General features: G+C 39.1%; 2 protein-coding genes across 2 annotated transcripts in view; both read right to left on the bottom strand.

The window, feature by feature from the left end:
* The window catches only part of niban1a (niban apoptosis regulator 1a), a 37,830-nt gene extending 30,283 nt beyond the window's left edge, over positions 1-7,547 (bottom strand). The window contains exon 1 of the mRNA XM_029430452.1: positions 7,218-7,547. Within this exon, the coding sequence (XP_029286312.1) occupies positions 7,218-7,272 (55 nt within the window). The 5' untranslated portion in view covers positions 7,273-7,547. The remainder of the gene's footprint in view (positions 1-7,217) is intronic.
* A 1,703-nt stretch (positions 7,548-9,250) lies between these two features.
* On the bottom strand, positions 9,251-23,148 carry trmt1l (tRNA methyltransferase 1-like). Its single transcript, XM_029430506.1, has 16 exons — positions 22,929-23,148; positions 20,777-20,884; positions 20,555-20,617; positions 19,533-19,646; positions 18,657-18,721; positions 17,998-18,154; positions 16,781-16,901; positions 16,595-16,674; positions 15,468-15,720; positions 13,963-14,175; positions 13,682-13,872; positions 12,958-13,024; positions 12,247-12,410; positions 12,095-12,160; positions 10,267-10,393; positions 9,251-9,795 (listed from the first exon to the last, which is right to left on the bottom strand). Exons 1-16 carry the CDS (start codon positions 22,987-22,989, stop codon positions 9,606-9,608), a joined length of 2,040 nt encoding a protein of 679 aa, XP_029286366.1. The 5' UTR covers positions 22,990-23,148; the 3' UTR covers positions 9,251-9,605.
* Positions 23,149-23,397: the final 249 nt, after the last annotated feature.

Raw genomic sequence — 23,397 nt, 5'->3', positions numbered from 1 at the left:
ACACACACATAATCTTTTTTTTATGGCATACATACTGCCTGAACAAATGATGTAATGCTGCAAACTGAGCTAAGTCTCTGAAGCCATTACGGAGACTTGCAAACACAGTCACAGTTTTACTCCACTAAAGAATCACCTCAATCAGAATCAAATACCAACTCTGTAAAGGAACATCTAGCTGTGACTCAATATACTGCACGTGCATAGGTAGTTAATTGCAATAACACATCAGATGTAAAAATATGTATTTATGGCACTCAACAGCAGACAGCTGCCTACATTAGACAGCAGGAAGACAATCAGGACCATCACAGTTAGCCACACTAACTTTAGTTAAAGGTCCTCCGTTTAGTTTTGGACCTCTAGAAGTCATGCACAAGCAACAGGATGCGCATGCACATTCCTGCAAATATCTGACACTACAGGTGGCAGTAAGACGCCAAGAAACACAACAATGCACCAACAAAGTTAGAGGGGAAGAAGACTGAAAGCTAAACATGGATGCAAACAATACTGGATTTTAAATTATTTCTGAGGAAGGAAATGCATTTAATATGTTTGTTGAAGCTGAATTCACTGAATGTAAACATAACTTTTGTCATCTTCAACATTATTGTTGTGCGCAACTGTGGAGTTGTTTGTTCTGGGTCATCTGTGTGACCACTATTACACACAGCTATTTATACACAGCGTTTCATTCACTTTCATATAGTTAGTCCACTCTAATTAGTCATCATTGGCGGATGACTTTACGTAGGGAATAATAAATGTGTTAGTAGGGCTGCAGCTATCGATTATTTCAGTAATCCAGTATACTACCGATTAATCGAGAAAGTGGATAAAATAAATACTTTTGAAAAGGTGCAATAGTAAATATACAAAAGAGAAAATAAGACTGAGCAATTAAGATCATACCATCAAGATCATATATCATATCTGATCATAATCCCCTCACTGATCTCTATTTTATATTGCTGTGAAAACATCTCATTCAAACAACTGTATTTATTCAAGTTTCAATTTGTATTTCATTGTATATGAATACATTTGATCATGTTAACGTTATAATTTTTCTTCGCCCAATAAAAATCTTTACTGAATAGACCTTGCATACATCATAATGTTTCTCGAATGAACCTCAGTTAACAGTAGCTGCTGGCTCAGATTTGGCTCAGATTTGTTGTTCAATTCAATCTGTGGACTGTTGATTAGCGGTAACAAATGACTTTCCCAGCACCCACTGCTAATGTGCATTCTGGTTCAGATCAGTCAGAAACCAGTACCAGTTTAAGACCAGTTTCTGTACCAATCCCTACACATGACTCACTGAGCAGTCACAATGTTTTTGCATTACTCAACAGTTTAACATGTTGAGTAATGCAGAAACTTCACAGCGTAGCAGATGTTCAACCCTGTTGAGCTTCTCTGTTTGTCGTCTTGGGTGAAATATGTGGAGGACAAACATGCGTCTCCACGATGCCAGATGTTAAAGATGCTCAGAAACATCATCATTGTACATCTATGCCTGTGGTTTGGTGTATTCCTTTACTCGGGATCCACATGTTCAAAGTCTCACAGAGTCAAATTACATCTCACAAACTCTGTTGCTGCTGTTAAATTTTAGTGTGGAAAATATCCCCTGAGAATCCATAAAGCCCAACAGACACATGTTGGAGCAATTAGTGAAATATGGCCTCCACAAGCTCATTATCAAGTATTTAAAGTAGGAGTTGCAGATCACATTTTAAGCACAGTTCTCTATCTGCACAGCCTTTTTCTCTCCTCAGACTTATTCAGAAACAAAATCAGAGACAAATCCGATTTAGCTGGAGAGAGTTTGGAAGAAATCTGACAATGTTTCACAACAGCCTCCATGTTTTCCAGTCTGATGGTTGAAAGCAGAAACCAATGACAGCGCAGAGAGTGGTGCATTTGTTCAGCTGGATGTAGTAAAATCCATCCAAAGAAAATGTACAGACAGATGTATTAAAAACTTTTTTTTAAAGGGTTGCATCCTGGTGCATTCCTTTGAGGTTTTAAAATTGACATATAAAAAATGTTCCAGATTATTCAATGGAAGGTTTGCAACATTTCTTTGGTCAGACATTGAATGCCTCTTTCCATTTGTGGACAATTAAAATAAGACATTCAGCTCTATTGGGATAGTATCTCTTATGATTGTAATTAGGTCTGCAAGTAACAATTATTTTTATTATCGATTAATCTGCTGATTATTTTCTTAATTAATCACTGAATCACGTGGTCTATGAAATATCAGAACACTTGTGAGAAATGCCTGTCACAGTTTAAAGCCTGAGGCGATTGCTTGTTTTGTTCAACCAAGACTCCAAAATCTAAAGATACTCAATTTACTAAAACATAAGAAACGCAGCAAATCTTCGCAAATGACGAACTACAACTGGTGGATGCTGGGTCTTTTTTGGGGTTTGGAAAATTACATCAGTGTTTCCCACATATAGACTTTACTTGGTCAGGCCGACGCCCAGGTATATTTACCGCAGACATAGTACATTTGTGGACCTATTTTAGTGTTTGTTTGTTTTTACAACATCCTTCGAGGGCCATACTAATTATTCAACTCATAACTTCTGCAAATTTTCTTTAAGACACAGCCCATTCATTTTACTTTTGTTTTATGCTGTGCAAAAAAGCAACTTTTGTATCCATGTATTCTTTCTGTTTTATCAGCAATCCTTTATTAGTCCCACAACGGGGAAATGTATCTTGTCACAGCAAAAGAACATATGAAGTAAAAAGGCAGTACACAATAATTAAATAGAATAAAAAATAATATAAGTACTAAGTGGTTGATAGAAAATAAAGTGAGTATTGCACATGGCAGTGATAATTGCACAGCAGTGGTGGACTAGTCTTTTCTTGGTGTGGTGGTCTACCTCTCTATCTCTCCATGTTGTCATGTTCCGCTCTGCAGAGCTGCTTGTTGGGCCAAACTCCGCCGAAGAGCGTTAACTTTATCCGAACACACTCGTCCTTTCAGCTCGTGCAGTTCGGCATGTTTCATGCAGTAATGACGCTCAAGATTATTTTTCATCTCCGCAAGTATGTCCACACAATCTAGACACACTGGCCTTTTACTTCCACATAGAAATAATCGTTCGTCCAATTTCTCCTGAAAAGTGCGACATTCCACATCCAGCTTTCTCTTGTTTACACTCGCCATGCTGCGTTCACTGAGGTCAATGACCGTCTCGTTTAATATTGAAGTTTTTTGACATGACGTGACCACGTGATGACACTTTCCGCTCGTGTTGTGTTCAAGGACCCTGACCTTGGCCAAGAAAAACAGTCAGTTGCCCATTTAAAATATTGCCATCAAGTTCTTTTTGCTAGTGGATTTGTTTTGCGTGCTTTTTACGAATTACCTCGAGGGCCGGATCAAATGGTCTCGCGGGCCGTATACGGCCCGGAGGCCCCCCACCCCTGGTCTAAGAGAACGATGGCATCCGCGAGCAATTAAATTGTGGACAATCTAATTGATTATCAAAATAGTGGCCAATTATTTTGCAGTTGATCCACTAATCGATTAATCATTGCAGCTCTAGAATTATTGTGAATTTTATTCATCAAATGCATTCAGTCAGACGAACGGCGTAAAAGTTATATAGACAGTTTTATAGAATATACGTTATGCCCCGTTACATTCAGCAATTATATTGTTTAGGCCATCTGGATGATGACGAAAAAATGTCAGATAGAGTTAGAAACCAAAGAAAAATAAAATGTTACAGCCCAAACACAAAAGAGGACAAATGTGTGGAGGGACCAGCCTCCACCAAAACTGAACTGCAGACTGCAGACATCCAACCCAACCCAGAAAACTACCACCAAATACTCAACAAACTCTCCCGTACACATCCACCCCACCCTCTGCCCAGTACACATACTTAACTGCTGAAGACTGGAAGAGAGGAATGTTTTCACCACAAGAAATGGACGCACTGTGTCGATGCTGTGAGTTCGCCATCCACTAAACGGCCAGCCAGGAAAAACTGAGGAGGCAAACATGAATGCACAGACTCCTCACAGAGTCTTTGAGCTGCTTCTACAACAGAGAACTACATGAGCTGCCAGAGATAAACATTACCCAAAAGGACCCCATTAAACAAGAGAGTCGGGTTTCCTTTAACCATGACCATACAGCATCTTATTTACCAGCAGGCAGAGGTGTTTACAGTGACGACTACAATCTACAAAAATAAAACACATTTCCATGATTTTCCACTTCACAGGAAACTGTGGGATAGGATCAATAATTTTACTTTTTCCATTTGCATCATATGATACTCTGTCCTGTAACCACGGCAACAGCAGCGGCAATCTGTGTCAACATCAACAACAGACACGGAGATATTTTCACAGAAGATTATTTATCTTTTCTGAGTACAACAAAAATATCTAAAAAGGGACACCACAAGCTTATTCTGCATTTTTAAAATCATTGTTGCCATTTTGTTTTTTGTTCTCTTTTGTTTGTGTTTAACCTTTTTCTCAGCTTTCTCTGACTTTTCACCTTTATTTTGTTTGTTTACAACGGTGTGGTTTTGCAGAGCATTGACCCCGTCTGTTGTTCACGTGACCCAAGAAGCCAGAAATGGCCTCAATCCTACACACCTGGTTTCTAGACTCATGTCAGACTCATGAATGAAGCGCTAGAACGCTCTGATCGCAGTCATCAAAATGGGGCTACGGATACAAGTCCAGCCGTTCAATATCCAACCATAGAGAGATAGCTCAGAGTTTTTTAAAGTGGGGTTGTATGAGGGACTTGCCTACAGTAGGCTACATGGCGGTCTGAACAACCCCAGTTTAGAGAAGCAGACTGGAGTTACGGCACAGAAGCTAAGCAATGTTCGGCTGTGGACGGGGGGGCAGCAGCAAAACGCATTTAGCCACCTAAAAACATCCATCGCTGTACGCTATATTTAGAATATTTTTAATGCTTTACTTTGCAGTCAGACAGCCATAGTCGATGCCAAAATTCTGAAAACTTGATGGTACTCATTTTTCTACAGTACCGCAGGTGCCGTAGTGCACGGTCGTAACCTACCGTAAGGGTTTGAAACTAACTGCCGTCCCCTGGACAATAGAAAAACACAGTAAACTCACTATCCACATGTCCAGGGAACTCATATTTCTTCCCTGATAATGCTACATTGTGAACAACAAATATGTGTTGAAATCAGCAGGAGGAAAGCTAGCTAACATTAGCCGTTAGCTTAGCAGCCAGTGAACAGAGACATGACATCACTAAATGTAACGACTTCAGTTATGCGTCTGACGGCAAGGTACAGCAGGGAAAATATTCTAAACATAGCGTACCCCGTCCACAGCAGTACATTGCTTTACTTTGGTGCTTGTACTCCGGTCAGATTGCCATCTACCGTAGGTCATACACTGAATATGGATTAGTACCTCACAACCCCACTTGTTTGATGCACACTGTTGGGTAAAATGTGTGTCCAGCTGATGATTATCAAACTAACGTCAGTCTGGTGTCTGACCTGCATTGCAGTGGTGACTTGTGCCTCTCACAACAGGTTTACTGTTGCTGATGTTGTGCCGTGATTAAAGCCACTCTGATTCCACAAAGTGAACGTACAATCTGACTAATCATCGTCACCTGCTGAGCTGAATCCGGATTCATTTAGTCTCTGCTGCTTGTTTCCCTGAAGCTTAATATCAGTCATATGTATGCAGTCATTTCCTCTCATTGTTGACACCTCCACTGTAAAGCGCTGCGGGAACCTCCTCCCAAATCTCAACAACAGAAAAATAAAAACCTGTTCATGTTCACCTAAATCTGTACAGGTGTAAAACAAAAGAGATGCATGTGTGTCTCCAAACAACACCCTTTAACATTAGATTGTTTCTTGCTTTAGCCCGAGTGCTGAGGGCAAAGTGTGTGCAGACACCCAGAGGTGTTACTGAGCCCGAGGGGGGAATTTATTTCCAAAGTGAGAGCATTATCCATAACTCCAGAACATAAATGCATCCACACTAGAGCTGCAACTACTCGATTAAATCGATCAACAGAAAATTAGTTGGCAATTGTGAAGGGTTTCACTTCTTTTTGATGTTGACTAATCAGTAATCAAGATAACAAAAAAAATAACAAACAGATTAATCGTTAAAAAAGATGAGTAGCTTCCCTGATCCACACTGCATCGACACAGCCCATACTACTACAGAAATATGCCTCCAGTCAGCTGGTCTCTGCTGGATATGTGGGGACCTGCTGACTGTGTCATCCTTGCTCCGTTATTCTAACATTGATTATACGAAAGATATGACTATGGTGACAAAACAAAACTCCTGCTTCTTCTTAAATCAAGCACATCAAATATCATCATCATCATCATCATCATCATCATCATAATCTTCCTTAAAACCAACTTTCTTGCTCAAATAAGTCGAATTCAGCTGAGCTTTTTGATAGGCCAGCATCCCAGCATGAACACCTGTTAGCATCCCCACCTGTGTAGTGTTCACTGTGTACACAATGAAAACAGCAGAAGCACCTTTTGTCCTCTGCACATATCCACCCAGGGACACACCCAGCAGCACAGGAGACAAAAGGGGTTAACAGGTCTTGGCACTCTCTCCCATCTCACTTCTCTTTTTCCCCTGCAGGACTGGAAAGGCAGGAGTGACCTGATCAGCCCCACAGATAGCTGATCTGAAAACACTGGCAGCAGCATTAAATCCCCTCCAGAGTTTATTATCTGTCAGAAAAAGTGCCTGGAGGAAGGGGGATTTAAATATAGGTAAATATTTATGTGGAAAGAAAACAGACAGCCTGACGGACAGATTTAGATCTCTAGAAACAAGTTCAGGTGAAAATAATAGGCTGTTTGTTTCCACGGAAACTGTCAGCTGAATGAGATCTAGACTCGATTTGAATGAGACATTCCGATCAAGAAGCTGGAATTCACAGATTCCCCTGAAGCGCAAAAGGGGGGAAAACGCACTTCTTTGATTAATTTACCGATATCCACTTATCACTAACAATCATATGTGAAGCTTCACAACAACACAAAGCTAAAGAAGGGGAAGTTTACTGAGAAAATCAACAGAGACGCCGTATGTTAAAGCAAACGCGGGGAGAGCTCGGTGCGTCCTCGCTCCAAAAACGCGCTCCAAAACGTGAACGTTTGTATTGGGTTTTTTAATTTTACCTTTGATGTAGTTGGATTTGGTCTCATCCAGCAGACTGGACGTGGAGATCCCCATGGTGCTGCTGCTGCGAGAGGATCCACAGGTAAGGTTCAGTCCTCAGGTACAAGCACCGTCACATCGATCTGCAGCAGCAGCGAAGAAGGGAGGAGGAAAACGCCCTCCTCCCTCCTCTGAACACTGTGTCATTCAGTGACGTCCAGCCAGAAAAGCTAGCTCACTTTTTTTTTTACCGCTATGAATCACCCATGATGCTCTGGGTAATCAGGTGCTTTAATTACGTAATTCAACAACAATTTGACACCATTCAATTTAATTTAGATCAAATATCATAATTGTGGCGGTAAATTCTGCCATCAAAATATTAGTTAATGCCCTCAGATAGTTAATCATTCATTTTCTGAAAATAGTTTATGTATTGCAGCGGTGCAAAGTAACTAAGTACATTTACTCACGTACAGTACTTAGGTACAATGTTGAGGTACTTGCATATGAAATATTGTTCTTCTTACTTCACTACATTTACTTGATAACTTTAGTTACTCTGCAGATTCAGATTAATAAAACAAAATATAAATCAACTAATTAATTATGATGCATTATTTTAGATTAAGCTTTGTAGCAGTAGATGTAAAAAAAAGAAGCTCCACCTTTACTAGCTGCAATATTAACTTGACTTTTTCAGTATGTGTGTGCACATACTGTTGGGTATCTGGAGTGCCTCCCAACCCACACACTGAGATAATAAGACGACCCAGACAGTTAGAGATTCAACAAGTCTTTCAGATTTGACTCCAATTCCTACATCACATGCATGCTTATAAGAATTAACACCACCCTATCTGAGTATCTCCACCCAGGCCTTTGCAAAGGTGCACCTTATTTTTCTCATATGCCAATCAGAGCAGACTGAGCTATTTCGGGAGGGCGGCTTAAAGAGACAGTGTTTCAGACAGGGGGTGAAGACAGGTGCATTCAGACAGACTGTATGAGAAACATAATGTGTTTTTTGAAGGTTAAAGCATGTTCATATGTTCTCGTAGAAACTCAAAATACAAGTATGAAAATTAGCCTAATATGTCCCCGTGATGAACACATTGAGTCACTAATTATAATCCAATAATATTCTTTTTCTGAAATGGGCCATTCTGCATAATGAGAACTTTTACTTCGAGTATATTGTGATGCGAATAATATTTTGAAAGCATGACTTTAACTTGTAACAGAGTACTTCTAGAGTGGTATTGCTACTTTAACTTAAGTGACAGATCTCAATACATCTTCCTCGACTACGGTTCTCCTGTGAGGGTCAGAACCAGCAGTCAAGTCCAATGTCCACATCAGCAGAGGCAACAGGGCAAAGAAGATCCATCTTATAAACATTACAAATACAGTCAAATGAAATCATCTTTTCACCCTGACATATTGATCTCCAGCACACAGACGAGGTAAGTGTCTGACTCCTTAGCTGCATCGTCACCAGCAAAAGCCATAAATCCAGGGAAACTTTGCAAACGTCATCTCTGACGAGTTTGAACAGTATGGATTCTGTTTTTCCTAAATGGCGTCACAGCTACTTATCAGTTATCCACCTGCTGACTTTAAAAAGTTGAACTATGCTTTTATCATTATGGAAACCAGTACTGCAGTTAAACATTTTCTCTTTGCCACTGCATTTTATTTAATTAAACATGGGACTATTTGTTCATGAATTGCACTGTCATTTTTATTGTTTGATTTTTCTTTTTTGTGTAGCCCTGTGTTTCGTTGCTTAATGCCTTTTATATCTTATCTTTGGATTACCTTGTTGGAAGGTGCCATACAAATAAACTTGCCTTGCTTTGCATTATGTTAATGGATTTGTAATTGAGGAGACTTAGATTGCTATTACAAAAAAATTAGAAAAACCTTTATGCAACAAAAATAACAATTCTTTATTCTTTTAATAGATTGTAATCGCTCTCAGATGAAACAGAGCAATTTCATGTGGCTCAATTAAGAATTACAGGACATTACATACCTGAGAAATCAGCAAATTCAGGCATTGCAGAATTATTTTTATTACATTTTTATAACACAGGAGAAACAAAAGAAGACAATACACCAGCAACAAAAGGAAAAAACAACTTGTAGATTTTCATGAGAAATCTGAAATAAATAGAGAAACAGTGGATAAAGTTTTAATGTAAAATCCACATCAGTTTTGGTTTGATTAAAGAAATGTTCCAGTAAAAGCATGTCCACATTGTTTTTAGATATCAGTGCAGTCAGAACTTTGTTTAGGTTAATAGAAACCGTAGATGTGGAGTAGAAACGAGACAAGCAGTTCGGTTTTGTTTTCAAAGTGTGGAAGGTTTTGTGTGAATCGACCTCGTTCCTGCACGTTTCTCTCACACCGTCTTCTCCGTGCTCAAGCTCGTCTGAGTGGCGGTGGCATTAGTGTACGTGGGGACGCTGTACTTTGTGAGGACAGATTTAAACTGCTCCAGCGTGGCATCGGTTCGAACCCCCGTCGGGTCGAAGTGGGTCCGACTCACCCTGAAGCCGGCCTCCGTCAGGTACTGAAGAAACTTGTTCAACCTGTGCAGAAACATAATAAACATAAATAAAATGTTCCAGTGGTTTTATGTGTGTATTTAAAGTTAAAACATCTTCAGTATGTTAAAGGATACATCTGGTGTTATTCTATGAGCACAACATGTTACTCAGTCTCTTAATACTGTCTGACTTCCTGTCTGTGGCTCTCAGCTCCAAGCTCATTAGTTCCTACTGAAGACATAAATCTTTCTTCATCTACATTGTTTTTAAAGTCTCAGTAATTTCCTAAAACAGCTGCTCACTGTAGATTTGATCAAACAAACAGGAGGAAATGGAGCATTAGTTGGGAACCATTTCCAGGAGCGGATGAATCCTCATCTGGTGCTCTAGTGAGTATTTGTGGCAGCAGCACGGTGTTAGTGGGATTGAGTCAAAGCAAACTACACTGTGTGTTTATGGTAATGAAGGAACATGTCACCCAATGCAACAGTGCGGCTCGTTGAGGTCACTTACTTGGGCATGTTCATTCCTCGGATGCTGTGGCGGTGGATGCTGTAGTAGAAGGGCGGGTGATCCAGAGAAGCCTCAGACTTCATCCTCTTCACTACATTCCCTGACTCCTCTCCCATCTTCCTCTTCCCTGCAGAAAGACTGAAAATTAGATCTGAACAGAAACCTAAACTGAGAGGAATTATTGTCAATCTCTGCTAAACCCAGCAGGTAATGTCTGGATTTTGGGGAGACGTGTATATAACGTAAAATGTTGTGATGCTGCAACTACAGAAAAAGTTTGTCTCCTTTTTTGAACAAGGAAATATAGAGTACACAGTAAGTCAAACTGTCATAGAGTGGGGAAATGCTGTTCTGTAAGTAAAATAAACTTTTTAAGGGTAAAATTAAGAGTTTAAGAGGTTAAAGAGGTCATTCAAATGTAGGTTTTCACTGCAGAGCATTTTCATTGTAAGTTCTCTGTTGAGGGTGCAGTTGAGCTACACTGCCCTCTAGAGGACAGCAACAGTAAGTGTAACAGGTCTGTTCGAAACACAGTTTTCCTTGTAGATAAGCCTCTCTTTGCTTTATAAGTGGTGACGTGTGAGAGGGGCAACAATAAATGGAACTGAGACAAAGAAAAACGTTTTATTTCTCTTTAGGGTCTTCTTTCCATAATGGTGTCAGACACATATAATAACAATCTGACCCTGTCATTGGCAAAAACAAGCACTTTTAGTGGACGTACATTCACGTTGTGGAATAGCCCGTTATGATTACACTGCAGCGCTGTCACTCAATACTGGACCAATTAAAATAATTTGTGTCCCCATCAGTCACTTTTACAAAAAAAACATGGCTCCAGTCATTTATGGCCTTTTTCCATTTTTACTACCAAAAGTATTTTGGTATTTGATACCATTACTACAGCAGTCATTATATTATTTGTTGAAAAGAGCAGGTCAGCCAGTGTTCTGCTTTTTGAACGTGTCCCGGCTGAGGAAGAGCCACAGGTTGTGGCTTTTTGCAATATCAGGGCTATAATTCCTGAACATTTGGAATTAACAATGTACACTTATAAGCAAACCTATACGCATCTTTATGTCATGTCATACATATATATAGGATCCTTACCGTTTAACCTGTTTATAAGTCATGGACATTGTGTATATTTTGGATTTGCACCTTACTGTTCACTAGTTAATATTTGTATTATTCTTACAGTTAACCACATTCCTGGCATTGTATAGATTTGGTTTGCATCTTAATGTTGATCTTTTTCTTTATATATATTGCATTTTATATGAAAACCTCTATGTATTTGCACTCTTCCTTCTTTGTTATGCAACTGCTGCACAACAATTCTCCTCAGGATAATTAAAGTTCCATCTTATCTTATCTTTCAACTCCAAAGAGACACGTACAAGCTACTTTTGAGCTAAACCCAAATCTGGTTTTCCACACAACATGAGTGTTGTTGGTACAAATCCAACAACAAGAATCTGTGCGATAATGAATACGACGGAAAAAAACGATCTAATGTGGAGTTCCTCTTTAAGGCTACAATTCCAACTGGTACAAACTCAGGTCATTACATAGTTTTTTCATTGCTTTTTATATATTCACATCTATTTTTCCACCTACACCTACATTACGTCAGCTAAATGAACTGTCACGTAATTACATTTATTTTATTTCTTATCTTCGCTCAGCTTTGTTGTCCCTGTTTTGAGATGTATGTCTATTTCTGTGGAAAAGTACATTGAGGACAACTTAAACTCGGAGTTAAACTCAATGTATGTGTAAACATGCATGGCCAATAAAACTGATTCTGATAACACTTGTGACTCACCAGACAGCTCAACCTGACCCGACTCATCTCCCCTCTGTAGGCTCTTGATGACGACTCCACACTCCACTGCAGAGAGGAAACAGAATATTCTGTAAACACGCGTGTTGTCATACAAACATCACACGTTACAGAAGAGAGGGGGGATGTTTCACCCTGGTTGGTGAGAGCGGACGGCCCATGGACTAAAGACTTGAGGGTGGTGCAGTCAGACTCGCAGAGCAGAGTTTTGACGAGCGGCTGGATGTCATCCATGCTGTGTTTCACCGCCGCCGACAGCATCTTCCTCAGGAAGCCCGTGTTAAACAGAGGACCAGACCTGCACACACACACGTACACAACTATTGAAAAGTTTGGAATCACCTATTATAGCAATGCTTTTCTTCGATCCTTCAATTAGGGCTATTTTAGAGATAAACAACTGTATAATTCAGACACCAAATACATTGTGTACATTTGAAATAGTTTTTTGGCGTCAAAAGAAGAAGAAATGAAATGATTCAAACTTCCAGTTAGTCGATGTCCCCACAGTGTTGCATGACAGGAATACTGTTGGAACTTGGATTTTGAATTTGTTTTCAGGTCAAGGAAAGCGTAAGTGACCCTTGATTATTATTTATTGCAGTCTACTCGGTGTTTAGATTGAAGCGGTTTAAACTGTGATTTCATACAAAATAACATCTATTTGTAAAGAGGACTTTCTACAACCTAAAAGCATGAAAGACCATTCAAACATATAGAGAGGTGCACCCAGACATCTGACTGGACAATCAAGCATTCATCCGGAGGTGTGAACAGTAGTGTATCTTAACAGCTCAGCGGGGTGTGTCTGTCTGTGACTGATGCTGCTGTGTGCAGTGATTTACCACAATGGTCCCAGCTGCACTGCCGTCTTCCCAGGCAGACTTCCTTGACAGTTACAGGGCAGCGTGTCTGGAGGAAACACAACATAAGACATGATTTATATTTAATATATTGGATTAATATTACTGCTACATTAATGTGTATGTCGCATATTCCTGCTGTAGATGTTTATGGTTGTACTAATTTGAACTCCTTTATATACTGTTGGGTAGTTTAATCTACAGCAATGCATCATATTCTATAAGATCATCATACACTATATGGACAAAAGTATTGGGCCACCTACACATTACACCCATTATGCACCTCAGCACTCGGCGACCCCGCTCTGTAACTTCATGTGGTCTGACACTTCGTGGCTGAGTTGCTGTGGTTCCTACACGTTTCCACTTTGCAATAATACCACTTACAGTTCATCGTGGAATATCAAGGAGAGATATCAAGAAGAAGACATTTCACAAACTGACTTGTTGCAACGGTGCATCCTATTACAGAACCACGTTCAGTGAGCTCATTAGAACGAGCCATTCTTTCACAAGTGTTTGTAAAGGCAGACTGCAGGGCCAGGTGCTTCATGTTATACACCTGTGGCGATGGGACTGAATGAAACCCCTGAATTCAATGATTAGAGGAGTGGTCCAATACTTGTGTCCATAAAGTGCAGGGGTGCTCACGATCGAGCGGAGAGGAGAGAACTACGCCGGCCTTCTACAACAACCAACTCACCGTCCACCATGTTTCCCAGTTTGAGGAAGACTCTCTCCTCGCACCACTGACAGTGGACCAGTTTCCGTAACTTCTTCGTTGACTCGTCAGCCTGCGTGGGACCTCGGAGGACTCTCACCACCACCAGGACGAAATGCTCCAACGCCACCGCCAGCAGCACCTCGATGCCTTTGTTACAGCGAGCCGCCGCTCTTTAGCAGACAGCGAGAATTCAGGGTTACATTTTCTTCAGGTCGCAGTATAACATCAGGACAAACACACTACAAAATGTAACGTCATACCTGGCCACAGTGGCTACCACCATGCGTGCAGCCAGCTCTTTGTAGTACTCAGTGCGTACGATGTGACAGCCGTAGTGTCGCAGGGTGACGTTGGGAGACTTGGAGTACAGCGAGGATGTGTCGGTGGACGTCACAGAGATGATGCCCAGGTTCCGCACGTTTCTGAACGCAGCATCCAGGTAGTTCACTGCCGTCCCAAACGGATCCAAGTGACTGAAAGATTCAAAAGATTCAAATCACTCACAGCAAATATTTAGGAAGCTTTAGTTTCTTTGATTCGGCACAATTTAAAAAACCCTAATGTTTGAAGTTTCATGTTATTTATTGTCATATGCACAACAATCACAGAGAAGCAGATGACGTTGGGAATGAAAATCTCAGGCTCCCTCCAACAGTGCTCATTAAATATGTATTTAAAAAAAAGTTGAAATAAGACGTAAAATATTGCAGTTAACCTATAGGGATAAAATATAACATATATATAATATTATATATTTGTGTGAATGTAAACAGGAATGTAGTAAACGCTTAATGAGAAGTGATTAATAAAGTCATTAAATATATATACACACACAGCAATATAAAAGGTTCTAAAACAGGAAGTAAAAGTTTAAAAGTGTAGTAAAAGTGTAAGTAGCATGCAGGCCACGCTCCGTTTAGAGAAAAGCAAAATGTGTAAATTAATAATGGGGTAAAATAAATAACAATTGATAATATTTCTTAAATCAAGCCACTACAAAACTACTGTAGTCGGCAAATGTTTGATACAAGCAATGAAAACTTAAAAAATGTAAGAGTTTATATTTAGTCTATATTTGTCCAATAATAACTCATGTTTTCCGACTCAAACCAACATGTCAGTCTGTCTCTCAATACTTTCAGACTTCCTGTCTGTGGTTCTCAACTCCAAGCCCATTGGTTCCTACTGAAGTCTGTAAAAATGGGTTATGAATATATACTTTTAAGATTTTAAAAAGCTAAACAATTTCCCAAAACAGCTGCTCTCTAAATTTTTATCAAACAAAGAGGAGGAAATAGTGCATTTGTTGGAGACTATTTTAAGTGGCAGATTAACGGTAGATGTGGGATATAGTCAGAATAAACTACAGTGTGTGTGTGTGTTCATGGTAATGAAGGAACATGTCAGCCAGTACAACAGTGTGCCTCATTGACGTGTTATTAATAGTTTTTGGACAACAATGGAGCTCTATGGCTCTGAAAAAGAAGATATATCAGGCTTTAACACACACACACACACACACACACACACACACACACACACACACACACACACACACACACACACACACACACACACACACACACACACACACACACACACACACACACACACACACACACACACACACACACACACACACACACACACACACACACACACACACGATTTGTATTCACTCTTTTCCACCCAAACGTGTCAGAATGTATTACTTAAAGACTCTAAATAATCGAAATTACAAACTTGATAAAATCTTCCTACTTACATGTAATCGAAGGGCCACAGGTGCATCGTGACGTTGGCGTCCATCTTGGCGACCTCCACCGTAGCAACGGGCGCTCCCTCGACTTCGCTGGTGGCCCCGTCGGGCCCCCGGGGGCCTCGCGAGCCTCCGTCCACCCGGATGTTGTTGAGCTCGCAATTTTCTTTGATCATTTTGACGCATGTGTCGCTGATATCGGTTATGGTCACTTTGACTGCGCTACGAAGGTGCTTCGCCCACTGGAGGCCCATAATCCCTGAGAGACAGGACACATACAGCACACAGAAGACATTTGTCTTAACAAGTCTTTCAGATTCAATGTTTTACTTTCTTTAAACTACGGCAACCAAACAATCGTTTTCATTATTCATCTTTTCTCCGTTAATCAATTACTCTTTTGTTCTATAAATGTCAGAAAATAGAAATAATTGAAAATGTCCATCACAATTTCCCGAATTACAACTTCGAACGACTTGTCTGCTCTTCCTCCCATGTGTAGAGGACAGTTGGAAGGAGGCAGGTAATGTTCCTGTTTGTTAATACTACAATGTTTGGTGTCTTTTCTTTCTGGAAAAGTTATAAATAAAATATATGTATATATACAAAAAACATTTAAAAGACTTATTTGGTTCGACCTACAGTCTAAAAACAAAAAAACAAATGACAATCGACTGATAGATTAATCAACACGTTGTTTCAGAGGGTAAAATAATTCCTCTTATTCGCAGGAATTTGACTCCACTAGAATCGAGTCAACGTGCTAAGTTCTTGAAATAAGTTGACAGCAGGAAGACTTTTTTCACTTGTTTTTAGTTAATAACATCTTTGGGCTAAATTACACGTCATACGTAATAATGTATCACAACACCACAGGTTTGTATCACTGCAAAAAGCAGCTGCGGTTTGTGTCACAGTAGATTTTATTACAGCTCAAACTGTGACACAGGAAATACAAAAAGGTGGAGGAACATCAGATATGTATTACACTAAAATAAGACATAATATTAACAATACAAGATCATTTGGAGAAAATAATTCCGAGCTAAAGCGACAATTGTGTGATTTATGATGCTTATGATCAGTGTAACATATTAACGTAATATAGAATAAAATGGTCAATTAAATCTCACCAGTGGCTCCAAAAGCATCCAGACACTCGAGCGGGTTTCTCTCCTCCGCCAGAACTGCCAACGAACAAAACACCAGCTGCCTAAAACACACAATGAAACTCTGATTAAATGGATGTTTGTAATCACACTTTACATACTATTACATAAATGTGTTTTTGTAAGCACTCGTCTTGTGTGCAAGCCGACCTGTTGGTCTTCATCTTGCGGTTGAAATAGGTGTCGCTCTTCTGCGGGGTGGTGTGGTTCGGGAGGAGCTGAACGTTGGTTCCAAGTTCTTTCATGATTTCATACGGCTGACCAGACGGCGCTGCAGACACATTAAAGACGGACACAGAAAGATCATCACGGCATCATGAACTTTTTTGTATTTTTTTGCACAAGGACAAAGGAATCTCTGAGGATTAACCAACTCCAAGCGATGCCTCAGCAGAGAGACTACTGAGGTAGGATGTGGACGAGCACATGGAACTAAGAGCTTATTAATAAGTAGCAACGTTTGGACATAAATCATGTCTTCAGCAGAAGGAGGGACAGTGGCAGTGTAAATGTATTTGTACCTACACTCAGCTAGTAGCCGTCTCTCATAGGATGGAAGATTGTGGGTGTTGCCACAGCGTATATATCAGGGATCTTCAACGTTTTTCAGGCTAAGGACCCCCTACTGCAGGGGTGGCCAACCCGCGGCTCTCGAGCCGCATGCGGCTCTTTGCCCAGTTTCATGCGGCTCTTCAGTTCATATCAAATTTTATTTGTGAGTGTGTGTATGTGTGCTGTCAGTATGAGAGCATGACAGTGCATCTAATTTTGATGTGGCCCAAGAGCCAATCACGAAAATGGCTGCGATGCAGTGAACCAATCACCTTCGAGGGGGGAAAAACCTATCACTGAGTAAACAATATCTGACCATCTGAGTTCGATCCTAAAATGGCAGGGGAAAAATGCACAGCTAAGCGAAAATATGAAGACCAACATAGGACGTTTTATTAGAGTGGGAGAGTTCATATTCATATAAAAATGCTGCCTGACCTAGTGCAAAGTGTATTTGCGTGTGTTAACAAACTGAAACTGTTTAAGACACTTCTTCAAAAGGGAGAATTAACGCATTTTCCCTCTCTGCTAAAAGCAAGTGGACAAGCCGAAATGCAACATTGGTTGAAACCCTGCACGAAAACTTAGCGACCCGGTTCCATGATCTACAGACCTTGGATGTTGACATGAAAGTGTAGGATTTAGTATTTTTTGGAGTTTAAACTTTCCGCCCCAACAGTCGACTGAAAGTTGGTTCAATCTGACCTATTCTGTTTTAATTTATTCTGTTCTGTTTTGTTCCTTGTGAGTCCCCATAGCGGCTCAGGTGTATCCAGTGAAGCACGTTGTGCCAAGATGGTGTCAGTGTTTATTACCCGGCTCCTCAAACTGCACGTCCGAGCTCCCGGAGTAGCTGGCTTCAGTCTCTCCTTTGTTGACGTGTCGCTTCAGGTGGCTGATCATGTCCGTCTTGCGGGCGATGGTGACAGAACACACCACACAGTGATAGTGAGCCACGTGTCTCCCCGAGGCCTGGACGGAACAATATCAGGTGAAGGAAACAAAATTTTAGCGGTGAAAGAAGAAAAGAACTGCAGCTACTTCTCAGTATTGTCATGTTGCAGGACATGTATTTAAATTTAATAATTACCAATCCCGATTTTGCAACAATTTACCTCAGAAATTATTGGGAAAAGTTAATGCATAGACTGAATAAAGGATGTATATTTCAGAAAGTGAAGAGATTAGGTGGAAGCACATTGGAGACATTCATTTAATTTATGTATTTTAGTTTTTAGAGAAAATAACCAGTATCTTTTTTCTGATTTACAATATTGAGGTTACATTTCAAAATGAAAGTTGCAAAGCAGAACTCACATTACCCTTAAAATTAAGTATTACTGTAGCGTAACAAGATTTATGTGAGAGTTGAGTTTCCTCTGTGGTGTGCAGCTTGGAGCAACAGTGTTCGCTCTTCTTGTTCCAGACTGAAGGCAACTTGATCTGCAGACAGTTTGTGTGTCTAATTTCTCACCTGATCTCCACTGAGGCTGGGCTTCAGGTTTCTGCAGGGCAGGTGGCAGATGCACATCCTCTGGCCTGTTAAAGGTAAACAATTATGAATTAGGATATGATGATTTCATGAGACCAAGATATCATTAGATGTCACTTTCACACAAATGTATATAGGTTTACAGATCTGGGAAACATTATCCATTAGCTTTGTGTACTTTTTCAGACCTGTATGTCTGCAATATACAGTATGTTCTCAGGGTCGAGGCCCCATAGCTACCAGTATACATTTACTAAAACAATATACAAAAATATAATGATTAATGCCCAAAGTTAGTTCCTAAAACTGCTTATTTTCTCTGACCAACAGACATTTTATTTATTAACATGTAACAAATAAGTAAAACTAAAAACAAACAAATAAAATTAACAGCAAACAACGTTAATAAATATTACATGTCAGAAAAGGAGTAGGAAGAAGTATGCTCCTACTCTATAACTCAAGCAATCAATTTAATGTTTACAACAATTTGAATCTTTTTTTAAAGCAGATAATCCAATAAATCTTTGATATTTTTTACTCGATAAGAGATTTAAATGATGAATTGATATTACAAATTGTCATTCTTTCAACACTAATGTTCACTGACAGTGTTTGCCTGTGTGGCTATTTTCTTGGACAACAGTATTATTCCAACTTTCCCTCAAGTTTGTTTTTGTCTCTTTCCTGTTTCAGTATGACACACGGCCAGCTCCATAAACAAATGTGTTTTTCCAGTTTGATGTGGAAGAGCTTGTCCTCATGACCTCAACACCTTTGGGATGAACTGGAACACTGACTGTGAGCCAGACCTGATCGCCAAACATCAGTGTGCGACTGTGTGTTTCACATTCCTACCTTCAAATTCCACATAGACTTTCCAGTGCAGGTTCTGCAGGTGTCGGCGGAGCTTGTGGCTGTAGCAGGCTTTAAACTTCTCCTCAGGACACAAAGGACACGACTTACGTCCCGCTGATGAGTGAAAACACAAAATCAATAAGCAGGGCTGCAACTACAGATCATTTTCATTAAATTAATTTGCAGATAATTTTTCTTAATTCTTTGCTCTGTAAAATGTAACATAAAAAGTATTTTTAAAATGAAGTTGAATGATAAGAAGCTTCAAGCCACAAAATGTACCAACTGAGAAGCTTAAACAAGTTTCATTTTTCGCATAAAAAAATGACTTAAACAGTTAAATCAATTATCATAATAGAGTCTGATTCATGACTATTTAATCGAGTAGTCAACATGTCCTCACGTTCTTCTTCTATGTTATCTGATTTCTTTTATCAAAATAAGAAAAACAGAAAGAAACAGCAGGGCTGCTCCGAAAATAGCTTAAAGCTTCATTCATATGTAACATTTGATTTCAAAATCAACATTTGAATGATGCGCAGCTTCTTTTATTTCATGTCTATTCATTCTGTTTAAAGAGAGCATTTTGGCACAGTTGAGGACTAAGATTAGGCTACACAATATTATTAGTAGTATGCTATTTGTAGAATCATATTCTATTGGTGGCTACGTAGGATTGTATCTGACTTGTGTGATCCAAACATTTCCAATAACTCCAGCGTGTTGTAAAGTCAACATTTATTCAACAATAGATCGATGTAATCAATTCCAAAATTCACAACATGTTTTACCTAACAAATACTGCTTTAATCCATATTTTTTTTTTTTTTTTTTACTGCAGTCAAAAAGTGTTTTCTCTCCCACTTGCCGCACACAAAGAGAGGCAGGCACCTGTATTAACAGTGTGGTATCATTTTTTTAGGATGATGAGGTCATAAAATAGTCACAGCTTCTGTAATGACATTCTGTACAGCCCAAGAAAAGAGACGAATGATGAAGGTTTACTGCAAAACTGAACTCACCACCATTGAGGTCAACCAGCACCTCCAGTCCATCCAGTTTAGTTTGGATGGAGACGTGTCTGTCTGTTTGCAAAAAAGGAGAATACTTTTAGAAAACATTTATCTGTAAAGTTCAAGTCCAGGTCATTAAAGTTTCCTCCTTGAAGTCAGTGAATACAGATGGTATGAAGATATCATTGATGTAAACTGATCAAAACACACAAACAGCTTTTCTTAAATCACCAGAAGTTGTTGTTGAGGGTTTGGCATCGCTGTCTGCAGCAGCTTCAGTCTTCTCTGCCTGTTCTGCAGCTTGGTCGCCAGCTGATGGTGCATCTCCACCTTCTTCACCTTCACACACAGACAGGAAGGGAAATAAATTGTTCCCTTAACTATTTTGTTTATTTTACGGAGTGTTTGTCAGCTACACAGTTAAAGGCAGTTCACAAAAAAACTGAAAAACCAGTTAGTTCAGCTTAACTTGTTGTTAATCAATCATTAAACTGATGATTAATTGAATCATTAATCTTTCAAACAACAAAATGTCAGAAAATCATGAAAAGCAAGGAGTTCTTGTTTTGTCCGACCAACAGCCCAAAACTCAAAGATACTCTTTACACTTTACTGTGAAATAAAACAGAGAATAGAATTCTGAGACAATGAAGAAACTTCAAGTAGAGTATGTATGTTTCTTTTGCTTGACAAAATCACTTCAAACTATTATTAAATTATCGAAATTGTTGTGGATTAAATATTAATGGATTGGCTCCCTAAAACCTACTGCTGGCAGTGTTTGTCATTCAAACTGGTGAAAGTAAATGGTTTGCATATTTCTACCAAAAGAAACAGCAAAGAGAGACAAGAGACCAAGTCTTTCAATAAAATAAGAACAAACCCATCTTTAAAGAAAGTTTTAATCCACTATCATGTGTTGAACAATGTCCTCCTTAAAAGTCAGTGAATAGAGGTAGGCTAGTCCCTGAGAACATAATACTATCTGCTAATCAACGCAAAGAAACTGCTTAATGCAATGAGTTTTGTCCAAGATAAAATACTTTATCGGTACTTTGTTCTACACACTTATTTCACAATATAGAAACAATAGGCCTTATAAAAAAAAGAAAAAAATCACGGAGTGATAACAGTGATACTATGTGTTATAGAGGGTATTTTGCCCGGATATGAACACAGGTGTGCCTTGAGATTTTGTCTTGGTCTTTGGTGTGCCTTGGCCGCAAAAAAGTTTGAAAACCACTGATCTAAGTTACAGGTAATTTAGTTTTTACACATGGCCGTAGCCACATTGTTATTAACACTGAGGATGAGTCCAAACTAAAAAAACATAACATTTTCTATATCATCTTTTTCACACCTTTTATTTTATTCATTCAATTGATTCATATTATTTGCATTCAAATGTTTCACTGTTAATGCCTCATCCATAGTACTAGGAATATGACTACATCATTCTGGTGGAGATAATTACAACGTTACAAGGTTTCCTTATTTGTAATTTTAACACAGGGTTGCACAGTGAAAACAACTCGTCTCTGTGGTTAAAACCAACACATTTACAGAAATAAAATTGAGGACACGACCAATCATAGTAGGATATAGGATATAACTATATATTGAAACAAATTTAGAAACCTTTTGACAAGTCAAGTTAAGTCAACTTCTGATGGGGATGAGGGTCTTATGACCTCATTATTTCCTAATATATATATATATATATATATATATATATATATATATATATATATATATATATATATATATATATATATATATATATATATGCATGCATACATACACACACACACACACACACACGAACGTTATACAATACTACCTGCCGCAGACTACAGCCCTGCTATGCTCCATAGACTGCATCATTTTCTAAGTCCTACCATCCTCAGAAGTTGAGCTAACGCTCGTTGTTTTTTTATTTAATTTTGTTGTAAAACTAAACCCAACGTCTTTGGGCCAACGGCTCCGCGGACATTTAACCGTTAATAAAACGGACAGTTGATGTCCAAACTGAGAGGTCCTGTAGTGCAGCTCCGTGAAGAGACCGTGTCAATCAAAACTGTGGGGTAAAACCCAAATCCAACACTCACATAAAGCCTCTGATAAGAGATACACTACTGTGGGTAACTGCTAACGATAATGGTTTAGCTAATATTAGCCCCAGCGCTTGTGTCGCTGTTATTGTTGACTATTTAGGTCCCATGGCGGAGCTCCGTGGTGAGGCCCGCGTTTAGTTAACCTGTTACAAACTCAAATTCTCCGTTAATTCGCTGCACAGCGCAGATAATGACTATACCACAATTAATTCCCCACTTTTAAGTACCAAATTTAGCGTTGAAACGACAAGCAGGTGTAGTTTACTTACGTTTGATATCGACGTCCTCCTGGTGTAGCTGAGCGGCGTCTGCCTCTTTGAGCTCCGCCATTGCTAACTACAGCAATACGCAGGAAATGTTCTGTCGTACGTAGTTTACGTAAACTGCGCAGTTTGTAAACGTAAACTGCTGTTGAATTCTGTCGTTGAACCGAACAGACTTCAACATAATACTCGATTACAAGAATACGTGGTTAATTTATTTGTCATTTTACAACACAGGTTTACACAATCAAATGCAATTTTTAGAACCTTCACGTAACACACACAAATAATATAGGCCTATATACAAATATTTAAATGAAAAAAGAAAACATTAAAAAAAAAAGCATGTTCGTGATAAGCATCACCGGAATATGCTGATTTTACACATTACCATACTACTACTTAAAAAAATACAATAAATATATATTTTTAATATATATATATATATATATATATATATATATATATATATATA

This window comes from Cottoperca gobio, chromosome 4 (genome assembly GCF_900634415.1).
Source record: "Cottoperca gobio chromosome 4, fCotGob3.1, whole genome shotgun sequence".
NCBI classification, from domain to species: domain Eukaryota; kingdom Metazoa; phylum Chordata; class Actinopteri; order Perciformes; family Bovichtidae; genus Cottoperca; species Cottoperca gobio.
The sequence above is the reverse complement of the archived record's forward strand: the minus strand, read 5'-3'. Positions and strand labels throughout refer to the sequence as shown.

Excerpts from the sequence above, each read along its gene's own strand:
- trmt1l (XM_029430506.1), bottom strand. The coding sequence starts at position 22,989 with ATGGCGGAGCTCAAAGAGGCAGACGCCGCTCAGCTACACCAGGAGGAC. Across the intron at positions 16,675-16,780 it reads CGCAAGATGAAGACCAACAG|GCAGCTGGTGTTTTGTTCGT; the intron begins GTCGGCTTGCAC and ends TGTGTGTTTTAG. Across the intron at positions 12,161-12,246 it reads GTCCGCTCTCACCAACCAGG|TGGAGTGTGGAGTCGTCATC; the intron begins GTGAAACATCCC and ends TCCTCTCTGCAG.